A 12,622-nucleotide genomic window follows, 5' to 3' on the forward strand; every position below is an offset into this window, starting at 1 on the left:
TGATTATTTGAATTGGATTTAGTCATACCATATTTAGTTATATATTTGGATTTGATATCGGAATTTGGGAGAGTTTTGGGTGTCACACATTATATCGGTTGAGTAACACATTGGTGAGAGTCTCCTAATTAGAATAGTTGTAACATTTTGTTTATGAGTGATTGGTTGATAGCCGTAGACACAGGGGAATTTCTTCTCTCCGAAGGTGTCTCCTTCCAAGAGCATTCTCTCAAAATCTTTATTTCTTCGTTTTCCTTTGACTGCATCGATGCTGAATTTCTGTTTTCCGCCATTGTTAGTTACTGATCAATTACTTTCTACCATGAAAAAATCTGTAGGAACGGGAAGCAAGTCGACGATCCTAATGCAATCGATTTAGACATTGACAAGAAATTCCTTGGCCTTCCTATCAAGTCAGCCGTCGGCAAGTTTCAACTTCTTCCTGAATTTTTGAAGGTGGAAATCATCACACTGCTTTTGTTTGTTATTGTTATGATTATATGTTTAGCCATGAAATTATCTCTATTACTCTGCTTTTGTCTAAATTTCAGCCTATGATTATTAACGCACATAGTTTAATCATCTGGTTTCAAGTAAAAGGTCTGGTTCGACAACGCTTGCGATTCCTTAACTACTTCGTGAATACAGAAATTAAAAAGATAGTCAAGGCCAATGATCGAATTGAATCCAGCAATGATCGTATTTATTTTAGGGTACACGTTTTTCATTCATGTCTCTAGCATGTTCATTGCTGCATCGATGCTGTCGGCTTCTTGTTTTACACTCGTTTTTCATTCATGTCTCTAGCATGTTCATTTCCTACTTGTTTCACACTTGTCGGCTTCTTCCTTTAGTACTTCGCTACAGGTATGAGAATGCTGAGGAGAGCTGGAAAAATTGGCGAGTTTGCCAATGTGTTTGTGAATGAGAAGCAGGTTAGTCTCTTTTCTGCTCCTGTTCTCCTATTACAATGTGCCAGACACTCTAGGTTTATTCTTAATGGTATAATGCTTCAGTTTAGTATTTAGAACTTAAAGTTTTAATTTGGACATATATTGTTACATTCAATTCAACTCATTCTGCAGAAGAAATTCAAGCAGCATTTTTCATTTCAGATGCCCAAAGCTCTGGGCAAGGATATTATGATCAATTTGCATTTTATTTTGAAATGAGCTTGTATATGAAAATGTTTGATAATATTTCAGCACAAGAAATAGAAAGTGTTAGGATCGCACAACAACGCACATACTCGATCTAGATGAACAAATTTGTATTGATGGGTATGTATAGGAGAGAATACAGAGAATAGAAAGTACAAAGGTGAATTTTCACCTATTTTCCATATATTTCAAAGGTGAATTTACTATATATATAGCTATTTTCCATATGAATTTTCACCTATTTTCCATATATTTCAAAGGTGAATTTACTATATATAGCTATTTTCCATATAACCGTTATCAAGCTATAAATAAAAGAGCAGGCTCCATAACCTAAGAGAAAGCTTGCATATTTCAGCACAAGAGTGGACAATGGTTCTACCTATATCATGGTTTATGCTCTTTTTGTCTATCATTTTCCCAACCACAATTCTAAAATAGCATAAATCATCATCTTGAGTTTGTGATTTGATTTATGGCACTTACTAAAGCATGTAAAATTACTAGTGTTAATGGTTATTAATTGGTTGCTGCGGTCGAATGACAGTGGGAAAAATGATTGAACTCCTTGGAGGAAAAGCAGGGGCTTCATGTGGCAGGTTTCACTATGGTAGTGCATTTGGAGAGCCAAGTGGTGATGCAGACGAAGTTGCTGCTTATAAGGTATTAAAGTGCTTCCTTTACATCCACTAACACCGTTTTCTATGGTCTTTCAAGAGTCTTTGAATTATTTTCCTCTCCTTTTGAGCGAGACTCTTATCAAGAGTAAGGACTTTCTTTACTCAGGTTTTATTATCAGTGTCCTGACCTGTAGATGATAGTTAAATTCAACTTGCAGCTGACTAAACTAATATTGTCTACAATTATAGAAGTCTTTTGAAACAAACATCCAAAGTGATGCATAAACAACACTAGCAAGGGCTAAACCTCCTCTAGCACAAGACAATCATCTCTTTTATACAGAGGAAAAAGAAGTTAATTCAGCTAATACTCTTATGCGTAAAGCTCTTTTACTGCCGATTAACGATATTCTATAAAACTACAAAGCATCTATGCAACCACGATTAGTTCTTTCTTGTGTCCAATAATTATTTGTCAAATGTTCATGTGGACTTCTCATTTGCTGTGTTTGTTATTTAATTGTTATTTTCCTTTTCAAGTTAAATAACAATTGTTCTAGATGAAAGAGATTCAATCTCTTCCACAAACCCTTCATTGTAAGCCTCTTCATTATGAAGGATGATGCCATGTACGGGTAAGAAGAAAGTTACCCATTTCAGAGTTGATCTTAAACAAGTTGAGTAGCGAGTTTACTGTCCATGAGCTTACCTTCCAAAAGCCTTAGAGAGAATACATGTTAGTGAACATGCTAGTGTTTGTTCAAGATTGAGTTACTCTTGACTGTCGGCGTACTTTTTTGTTCGACACTTGAAGATTTCATTAACATAGCTATCTTAAGGGTATGACTCAGTTAAGGGTATGACCCTGATATCATATTGGTTGGGGAGGAGTACGAAACACCTTTTATAAGGGTGTGGAAACCCCTCCCTAGCGTTCTAAAGCCTTGAGGGAAAGCCCAAAGAGGCCGAAATGGAAAGTTCAAAGAAGACAATATCTGCTAGCAGTGGGCTTGAGCTGTTACAAATGGTATCAGAGTCGGGCGATGTGCCAGTAAGAAGGTTGTTCCCCGAAATGGGGTAGACACGAGGCGGTGTGCCAGCAAGGACACTAGAGCATGGTTCACATAATCTAGTAAGCTTATTAGGGAGATATTCTATCAGTTACCTAAAATATTGAAAACATTAACTAAAACATTTATGTCATCCAAGCACGAATACCTCAAGAGCACTCATCCATAAACCAGTTATGGGTACAAATAACATAAAGAAATGTAACCAACATTTATTGGAAAAAAACTAACCCCAAAGAGAGTGTATTAGCTAGCTAGCTTGAAGAAAAAGAGACATGGTTTAAACTACCTAGACACCCCAAGAACTTAGTTGACCCCTCCACAAACCTAGTCGACCTCCACAACATCTAAGAATGGCAAAGGTAGCTCTCCAGGCCGTTATGTATATGCATAGTGTCATCGATTCAACGGTTCTATCAAAGCCTCCACGATTCAACGGTTCAATCAAAGTCTCCATTACCCTACGATACACTCACCATCGGGTTCCCCTCCAATTGTTGAACTATACCTGGGCCAATTAGGGTTGTGTGACCTAACAGTTGAGTTAGATTATTATCGTACATATCTGTCTTAAGAGAGAGTATAGAATCACGTGGGTAATGCAGATCCTTCCTAAGAGAGGATGTGGGATCACATGGGAAGTAAATGATGGTAGCTAGCAAGCACCAGGTGTAAGCTTCCCAAACTTTGGGTAACTATACAGTCCTGTCGGAACAATTCAGTAGCTAACTTCTCATGGATGACGGGCAGGCTAGCACATACCATAGTGTCCCCACCAAAGAGAGAATCCAATATAATGGTTTCACACTACATACGCAAGGTAATCTTACCCGAAGTCAAAGAACGCCCCAAAGATGGGACTTGTCACTCGATAATCCGCGACGTAAAAAAGGGGTGAACCACCTACTCGGTACCCAGAGTGCATTGTTTTTAGTTACAGTCTGAGGTTCGAAGCCTAAAAATCGAGTCGTGACAATACAAATTAGAGCCACACAAATAAACAAATAAATGATAGAGGGCAAAATATGTATGTAAACCATGTAATTGTAGGGAAAGTTTATATATTGATAATAGAATGAATTTGGATTACAGTATTATAAATTTGATCATACCAAATTCACGGCAATAGAACTTCTAACAAAATGTTTCCCATCTGACCATACCAATGCCCCAAAAACATAGCCTTGACGTCGTAGTTTACGTGCGTAATGAAATACAAGTTTGAAAGGCTTCTCTTCTCCAACGCTGTGAAATTGCAACTTACTTGGCTCCACCATAACCGTAATACCCTTGGGCATCCTCACCCGCGCCACATACGTGCCTGTGCTTCCCACATTCTTGACTCTTCTATTGACCGTCACTGATTCACCAATTTGCAACCTGGGGACCAAGATGGATGGATAGTTGAAGTCTGTGGTTGCAAAGTTCTTGGCGCAAACAAATGGCTTGTTAGAGAATTTCTTGAGTGTGCGGGAGTTGTAGCCCCGTGTACATAAGAAGTTCAAATAGTCATCAACCGTTGTGTCGTAAACGAGGCCAGGGTCCATGGCATCGTTTGGATGGACATGTCCTGCACCATAATCAAATGGGGTAGCCTTCACTTTGGTGTAGTCCAATATTGTGTTCTTGGTGTTGTCTCTAGTTTTGGCTGCAAAAACAAAATCAAAGCTTTAGAGGACCAAATGAAATTTAAATCAAGTTCTGTTTCTCGAGTTCAATAAACCTGTAGTCATGATGGCAGATTTAATAGCAGCAGGACTCCATGTGGGATGCAGAGTCTTTAGAAGACCTGCAACACCTGAGATATGTGGGCATGACATGGAAGTGCCGGACTCGATGTTAAAAGGCACTCGACGTTTATCAAATAGCAAGCCTGATGCTGTTATATCGTTGGTGACAGATGCGATTATATTTACGCCCGGTGCTGTTATATCAGGCTACACCAAGATATAAAGATTTGAGATAACTTTTCAAATGTTGAAAATTGCATTGGCTTACTATAAAACCAACCTTGATTACAGCCTCTGTGATGAAATCAGGGCCTCTTGATGAAAATGAAGCCATGAGAGGCGATGGTTTTATTCCCATCTCTGTGCTTGCATGGGTTATGGAAGCCAGGGGTGTCCTGGTTTCATTTACAATACAAAAACCAAATATTCAGCCCATTTCCTTTTCATTTTGTCATAGAATAGATGAGAGTCCTTACTTGGTGGAGCTCAAATATTGAGCGATGGAAACTCCATCCGCATAGCTTAGATGAGAAGCAGGAAGTATGTGTGGATCAGCTACAATAGCTGAACCGTCTATCTGGTTATTTACTAGAACCATCCCGACGCCACCGACACGATGAACCTCGAAGCCCTTTCTCACTCTTGCATTTTCTCCTCGAAGGCACACTATAATCTTGCCTTTTGCCTTTGTGGGATCAAGTGTTCCATCCATGCAAAGTTGACTGTAGAAACAAAGTGCAGTTCAAACCAAAGTGCCCTTTGAAGTGGAGAGGTAATATATGTATGTATACTCACGCAAACCCATCGGTGGCATTGGCAGCTTTCACTTGCACAGCCTTTATCAAAGGGTAGAACTTACCAGCCGGCAATCGACTGGATGAAAGGCTTGAACCCTTTGGAGTAAACGTAAAGGTTATTATGATCAGCTCATCAACCACAAATATAACAAGTTTAATGCATTATAGACTAAACCATTTGTCAAAGGGTTGTGTGTGATGGATGAGTACCCTTAATCGCTTCTTGTTCCCCAGGACCACATAACTGACAAAGTCACGGTCGATGGTACTAGCTCCAACAGTGACCATCCAAGGAGACACATTGCTCACACTCCCGGGAGACGGGCCGTCATTCCCGGCCGAGCAAACCACAACGATTCCGTGCTGAACCGCATGGAACGCCCCTATTGCAATAGCGTCATTAGCAAACTCTTGAGCTGCCATGCCAAGAGAGGCCGAGAGAACATCCACACCGTCGCTGATAGCGGCTTCGATGCCTGCTAAGATGTCAGAATCGTAACAGCCGCCATTTTCTGAAGGCCAGCAGACCTTGTAGGCAACAACACGAGCCTTGGGGGAACCTCCTTTCGCCGTCCCATTGCCATTGCCAAACACATTGACTCCATGGACAAAGTTACCACCGGCAGTGGACAAAGTGTGCGATCCATGACCTTCATGGTCTCGTGCACTGTCGAAGCTGATGTTTTGCTTCGTCCATGGACGTTCGGAGGCTTGGAATCCTCGGTAGAAATAGCGTGCTCCAATCAACTTCCTATTGCATCGAAATTTGGAGCCGCCTTCACAAGCACCCCTCCACCTCGAAGGAACAGGGCCATACCCTGCATCGTTGAAGCTCGGGGACTCTGGCCAGACACCTTCACATACATTGTAATAATAGCTCAAGTTCACTGCTAACAAATAACAAAAATCCAATAGAAAAAGGGAAGATTCGCAAACCCGTGTCGAGGTTCCCTATGATGGTATCTTCCCCAAACCGAGCCGCCTTCCAAATGGAGTTCCGAGGGATTCCTCGATCACTATCAACCCCGAGAAAACCCCATGATCGTGTCGTATGCAATTTTCTCTCCTTGTTTTCAAAAACCGACACCACGCTCGGATTCTCTATTTGTAGACAATATCAGTAGTAAAGTAAGACATTAAAAGCACCAAAATGTATAGGAAAGCAACAACGCTTACTCGCAAGAGCCGTGGCTTCTTGTTCATCGAGAACGGCAGCAAAGCCATTAATGTATCGGTTGTAGGAGTAGAGAATTGAGTCTTTGGCTGCTACTTTGCTATGAATCAAAAGGAGAATTGTTAAGCGATTGATATAAAGAAGGAGAAGAAGAGGAGAATGAATTACCTTCCCTTGACGGATCCTAATATATGATATTGAGACTCGGTTGCAAGTTGGACGTCGTAGATGCTTGGATTTGGGCCGAAGGAGTGTGATCCCAAATAGACAATGTAGGACTTCTTGGTAGGAACAGCCACTGTTTGGAGCATAAAGAAAAACAAAAGTAATGGAGAAATAACATAAGAAATATAATAAGATTTCTCCATTGCTTTTGTTTTTGAAGTTCTATTGTGCTTTTCTCATTCCCAATTGGCTTGTTTATATACCCAAACTCAAACACAAATCAATGGTTCCCTTTAATCTTCCCTCGTAAATTAAGCTCATCCATCTAATTATTGAAAAAAAAAAAAAACTGATCTTACCGTTAGTATATGGATGAAAACTGTTTATTTAACGTATTCTAACTGTTATTCATTTATAAATGAAGTAACATATTTTAATTCCTTCTAATTTAAGGCAATTGAGTATGTTAGAACAAAAACTGTTTTAAAAAATATAATAATTATGTCCTAATATAAAATCCTTTGAAACCCGAAGACCATGTTCATAGCCAAAGCAATGGATGCTTCCATTCTAATTCCTTCAATTCTTTTGTTCTTTTTCCTCTTCTCTTTGCTGCAAACTTCCACCATTGCCTCAAAAAAGGTATGAACAATTTTTCGTTATATATACATACGTACGTACGTACGTATTTGCTCGAATCGTCGTGTTTTTGTTGATTCGTTCTTTGTTTTTTTTACGGTGGTTGCAGCCTTACATTGTTTATTTAGAATCACAATTGGGCTATGCTGATTCAAAACATTGTTCTATTCAACAAGCACAAGTATCCCACTATAATCTATTGGGATCTTTGTTGGGAAGGTAACAATCTTCGTATGACTCTAAATGACGTTTATGCTTATGTAATGTTATGTAGGTAAGAACTGAGTTTGTGTTTGATACATGATTTTGATTATCTTAGCTAGGTTACGACGATTAAATAGGTCTATCTTAGCGTATATAATTGTAAGAGCCATAGTCCACTATTATTAGATATAGTTCGCTTTGACTTATTATATATCATCGTCAGCCTCACAGTTTTAAAATGATGGAGAGGTTTCCATACCCTTATAAGGAATGTTTAGTTACCCTCTATACCCGTGGTGAGATCTCACAATTTTATAGGAGGGAATGAAACATTTCATATAAGGGCGTGAAAACTTTTTCCTAGTAGACGCTTTTTAATAGGCTAAATGAACAATATTTGCTAGTGTTGGACGATGAAAGTCCTCCATCCCCTAATTTAGGGAATGTTCATGGGTTTATAATCAGAGAATACTCTCTTCATTGGAACGAGACCTTTTGGTAAGCCCAAAGCAAAGCCATAAGAGCTTATGCTCAAAGTGGACAATATCATACCGTTGTAGAGGATCGTATTCGTCTAACAGCTAGTAGTGGGCTTGGATTGTTACAAATGGTATTAGAGCAAAACACTGAACGATGTGCCAGCGAAGACGTTGGGCCCCCAAATGGGTGAATTTGTGAGATCCCATCTATGGAGAGAGGAACGAAACATTCTTGGTAAGGGTGGAAACCTCTCGTTAGTAGATGCGTTTTAGAACCGTAAAACTGATAGTAATGCATAACGGGCCAAAGTGAATAATTTCGGCCAGTACAGTAGGCTTGAACGGTAATGTGATATATTATTTTAGTTTCTATACTTAATTTTGTTTGATGGGTTTGTGTAATTGATAGTCAAGAAGCAGCAAAGGAATCAATTTTGTACTCCTATACGAGATCTTTCAACGGTTTTGCAGCCATACTCAACGAGAAAGAAGCAGCAGATTTAGCGAGTAAGAACACCTAAGATTATATAGTCAAAACACATGTTACACACATTAAGACACCCATTCATAATATGATTTCGTTTATGAAAATTTCATTTGCTTTCTTAATAGTGTTCGTAAGACCAAATAGATATCAACCCATTTTGAAATTGATATCAATATTGTTTAAAACATGGCAGGAAGCCCACAAGTGATATCAGTGTTGGAAAACAGAGGGAGAAAATTGCATACAACAAACTCATGGCGTTTTCTTGGGGTGGAAGATGATGAAGGAATCCCTTCCAATTCCATTTGGAATGCTGCACAGTTTGGTCGAGATATGATCATAGCCAACATTGACACAGGTTTTATTTATATCATAATTTTTTTTTTTTTTTTTTGTTCAATTATAAATTTAATCATCAACAATTTTTTAAATTTAATAAGTTCTTCAATTTTTTTTAAAAATATACCTAATAAATCTTTTAAACTTTTGATTTGGTTAGACGAACACGAGAGTATTCGTACAAAGTACGTCTCCCCTTAATCGAGGCTCGACTCTTTACTCCTTCTTCTTTTGGAGTCTTAGTCATTATTCGTACAAAGTACGCATCCCCTTAATCGAGGCTCGACTCCTTACTTCTTTTTTTTTGGAGTCTTAGTCATTTTTTACTATGCCTTCGAGGAGGCTCGACTCCTTTGTTCGACATTTGAAAATTTACCAATCTATTGGCATAATTAAGTTAAGGGCATAGCTCTAATACCATGTTAGACAAACATGACTCTCCACAAAGATATGATGTTGTCCACTTTGAGCATAAGTTCTCATGGCTTTGCTTTGTGTTTCCAGGGGGTCTCAGCCGAATGGAGAAAGTATTATTTGATTATTCCCTAAATTACTTTCATCATCCAACAAACTTGAATTGATTTCTATTCTATAATTGTTTTTAAACGTTTATGAAATGTTAAATGAGATATTAAGAAGTTTTAAATAAGCATGAGAAACAAAATTTAATGTTTTTTTTTTTAAATATTTAGTTTTGTGATTTAATCTCTAATAATTTCTTTCACATAAAAATTGAAATTTTGGGTTCGTATAGGCGTTTGGCCAGAATCAAAGAGTTTTAGCGACGAAGGGTATGGACCCGTCCCATCAAAGTGGCAAGGCACGTGTCCAGATGACCCGAGCTTCCGTTGCAATAGGTCTCTCTATTATTTTCAATAAAATATTGATAAAATATAGCATCCTAATAATACATATTATATATATATGAAAAAAAAAAAAACAAATAATACTTTTATGAAGCATGAAATATTTGATCTAAATTGAGGGGTGGGAAAATCAGGAAGCTGATTGGAGGAAGGTATTTCTACAAAGGATATAAATTCGCCGGAGGCGTTCTCAACGCCACTTTTGATTCCATACGCGACCACAATGGACATGGGACCCACACACTCTCCACTGCCGCCGGCAACTTCGTCCCCGGAGCCAACATTTTCGGCCATGGTAACGGCACGGCCAAAGGCGGCGCTCCAAAAGCCCGCGTCGCCGCCTACAAGGCCTGCTGGCCTCTCATACCCGAAGGAGAGTGCTTCGATGCCGATGTCCTCGCCGCCTTCGAAGCCGCCATCAACGACGGAGTCGACGTCATATCCGCTTCCCTCGGTGGAGGCGACCAAGAATTCTTCAGAGATCCTGTTGCTATGGCTGCCTTCCACGCCGCTCAACAAGGCATCATCGTCGTCTTCTCCGCTGGTAATGACGGTCCTAAACCGGAAACCGTCGGCAACGTTGCGCCGTGGGAGATCACCGTCGCTGCGAGCACCACCGGGAGGAATTTCGTCAGTAACGTCGTCCTTGGAAATAACAAAATCCTAAAGGTACTCGTCTTACCAAGATCTAAAATCTAGACAAATACTGAACGAGTTTCTGCCCTAATTAACTAAAACGACCACTGCTAGGGCTCGAGCCTTTCGTCAGTTTCCGCATTACCACAGTTCTATCCATTAATCGATTCTGTGGATGCGAAATTCAGCAACGTCAACGAGTTCCAAGCGTGAGTGTTGAGATTTTCCATTGTTCATAACTGCTGCTTCGATATTATGAAATTGAAATTGGCGTTAATTGCAGGAAATTTTGCGGCGAGGGAACGCTTAATCCGAAGAAGGTAAAGGGGAAGATCTTGATTTGCACTGCAGGGAAGATTACAGGAGTTGAGAAGGGTTACAATGCTGCGGAAGCAGGTGCTGTGGGGATGATTTTGGCTACCAACATTGACAATCTGGACGAAATCAAACCTGAGTTGTATTTCCTTCCAGCTTCGGGTATAACCTATTCCGATGGCGAATTGCTTGACGATTACATCAACTCCACCAGGTAACATAATAATCTTTCTGGTTCTTCTCAACATTTCCCCAATATGATTCATTCAACCTTCAAATGTTTCCATTCCGTATCTGTTCTCTTGCTTTACGATTGTTTCTGTTTTTTCTCCTAACAAAAAGTGGTTGGTTTTGCACCTTCCAATCCAGTACACCAGTGGCTCAGATAATGAACGTAAGAACAGAGGTGGAACTAAATCCATCTCCGGTCGTTGCTGCATTCTCATCCAGAGGTCCCAATCCGTTCGAGAAGGCCATCCTCAAGGTCTGCTTCCTAATTCTTTAACGCTACTCGTTTCTTCAGGCCTTTCAAACATGAACTCCGTTTCCTCTGTCCTTTGCAGCCCGACATAACAGCTCCGGGTTTTACCATATTAGCGTCTTACCCCACCACAATAGCCCCAACCCGTTCAGGCTTCGACCAACGGCGCACCCCCTTCAATGTATTCTCCGGTACCTCCATGGCCTGCCCTCACGTCTCTGCCATCGCCGCCCTTCTCAAGTCCATTCATCCCGAATGGAGCCCTGCTGCAATTAAGTCTGCCCTTATGACCACGGGTAAGGCTTCTTTTGCTGATCCACTGCTTCTGCTTCCCTCCTATGTTTAATCAATCACATAATTCAACATGTCTGCTCTCCCCTTTCGCAGCCAAAACAAGCGACGACAACAACAACAACGACTTGCTGCTCAATGCCACCCCATTCGCTCTTGGTGCAGGACATGTTCGTCCAAATGATGCAATGGATCCTGGCCTTGTATATGATATTACTGCCGATGAGTACTTGAATTTCTTGTGTGCTCGAGGCTACGATGCAATTCAACTTAGGAGATTCAGTAAGCAGCCATTTGTTTGTGAGAAATCATTCAAAGCCATAGATCTCAACTACCCATCCATCTCAATTCCAAATCTAAACGTGAATGCTCCGGTGACAATCAATAGAAGAGTTAAGAATGTGGGATATCCAGGGACATACGTGGCCCGAGTCGAGGTACCAGAGGGGGTTGCAGCATCGGTTGAGCCAAGTACGTTGCAGTTTAGCAGTGTGGGTGAAGAGAAAGCATTCAGGGTTGTAGTGCAAAACACGGGAGAATTGAAACATGAAGGTTATGTGTTCGGGAAATTGATATGGTCCGACGGAAAGCATTCAGTAGGAAGTCCCATCTCAATGAAATCTACGATGCGATTGACATGATGTAATTTGACATTGAAAATCATGTTGTTCATGACAATACTCCATTCTTAACAAAATCCAACTTTTTATTTAATGACACTCCACCTTTCAAACTGTAGTCTTAGAAAATAATTCTAGATCCACTTAATATGTTCGAGCTTGCCCCATAGATGTATTAGAAATGATACCTTGGAGCGGATGAAAGCTAAGCAAATAGCTTCGGCTCCAAGAACAGAAGACTGTGTTGGTTGTAGATGTGAATCTCCCTGTCTTCTCGCTATAGTACATTCGCATTTCAATGTCTGACAGGCCTCCCTTGGCCTATTTCAGAAGGCCTAATTTCATGTCTGACACGCCTCCCTATAGTACATTCGGAGGCATGACAGGCCTCCCTAGGCCTATTTCAGTGAGGCCTAATTAATAGGCCTAATTTCTTGTCTGACAGACCTCCCTATATATATAGTACGAGGCATTTCATGTCTGACAGACCTAGACCTCCCTATAGTACTAGACCTCCCTATAGTACTGAGGCATTTCTTTCATGTCTGA

General features: G+C 40.2%; 3 protein-coding genes across 4 annotated transcripts in view; 2 read left to right on the forward strand and 1 right to left on the reverse strand.

Annotated features, from left to right (window-relative positions):
* Window positions 1-558, forward strand: part of LOC147791526 (uncharacterized) — a 17,344-nt gene extending 16,786 nt beyond the window's left edge. The window contains exon 4 of the mRNA XM_087125977.1: window positions 339-558. Coding sequence (XP_086982103.1) covers window positions 339-558 — 220 coding nt within the window. The remainder of the gene's footprint in view (window positions 1-338) is intronic.
* Window positions 351-12,167, forward strand: LOC111800798 (subtilisin-like protease SBT5.3). Of its 2 annotated transcripts, XM_087125976.1 has the most exons (13): window positions 351-456; window positions 868-935; window positions 1,708-1,823; window positions 7,465-7,574; window positions 8,448-8,545; window positions 8,719-8,883; window positions 9,619-9,721; window positions 9,865-10,399; window positions 10,481-10,575; window positions 10,650-10,895; window positions 11,051-11,165; window positions 11,245-11,458; window positions 11,550-12,167. In XM_087125976.1, exons 3-13 carry the CDS (start codon window positions 1,716-1,718, stop codon window positions 12,092-12,094), a joined length of 2,334 nt encoding a protein of 777 aa, XP_086982102.1. In that variant the 5' UTR covers window positions 351-456; window positions 868-935; window positions 1,708-1,715; the 3' UTR covers window positions 12,095-12,167. The 2 variants fall into 2 exon arrangements, with proteins under 2 accessions (XP_086982102.1, XP_086982101.1); XM_087125975.1 differs by lacking the exon at window positions 351-456 and having other exon boundaries at window positions 797-935.
* Window positions 3,895-6,958, reverse strand: LOC111800800 (subtilisin-like protease SBT5.3). The gene is made up of 9 exons (XM_023684654.2): window positions 6,720-6,958; window positions 6,554-6,651; window positions 6,314-6,478; window positions 5,588-6,231; window positions 5,376-5,473; window positions 5,057-5,302; window positions 4,861-4,975; window positions 4,574-4,787; window positions 3,895-4,498 (listed from the first exon to the last, which is right to left on the reverse strand). The coding sequence occupies exons 1-9, from the start codon at window positions 6,917-6,919 to the stop codon at window positions 3,957-3,959; spliced, it is 2,322 nt and encodes a 773-aa protein (XP_023540422.1). The 5' UTR covers window positions 6,920-6,958; the 3' UTR covers window positions 3,895-3,956.
* Window positions 12,168-12,622: the final 455 nt, after the last annotated feature.

This window comes from Cucurbita pepo, chromosome 8 (assembly GCF_057944985.1).
Source record: "Cucurbita pepo subsp. pepo isolate OVF chromosome 8, ASM5794498v1, whole genome shotgun sequence".
Taxonomy (NCBI): domain Eukaryota; kingdom Viridiplantae; phylum Streptophyta; class Magnoliopsida; order Cucurbitales; family Cucurbitaceae; genus Cucurbita; species Cucurbita pepo.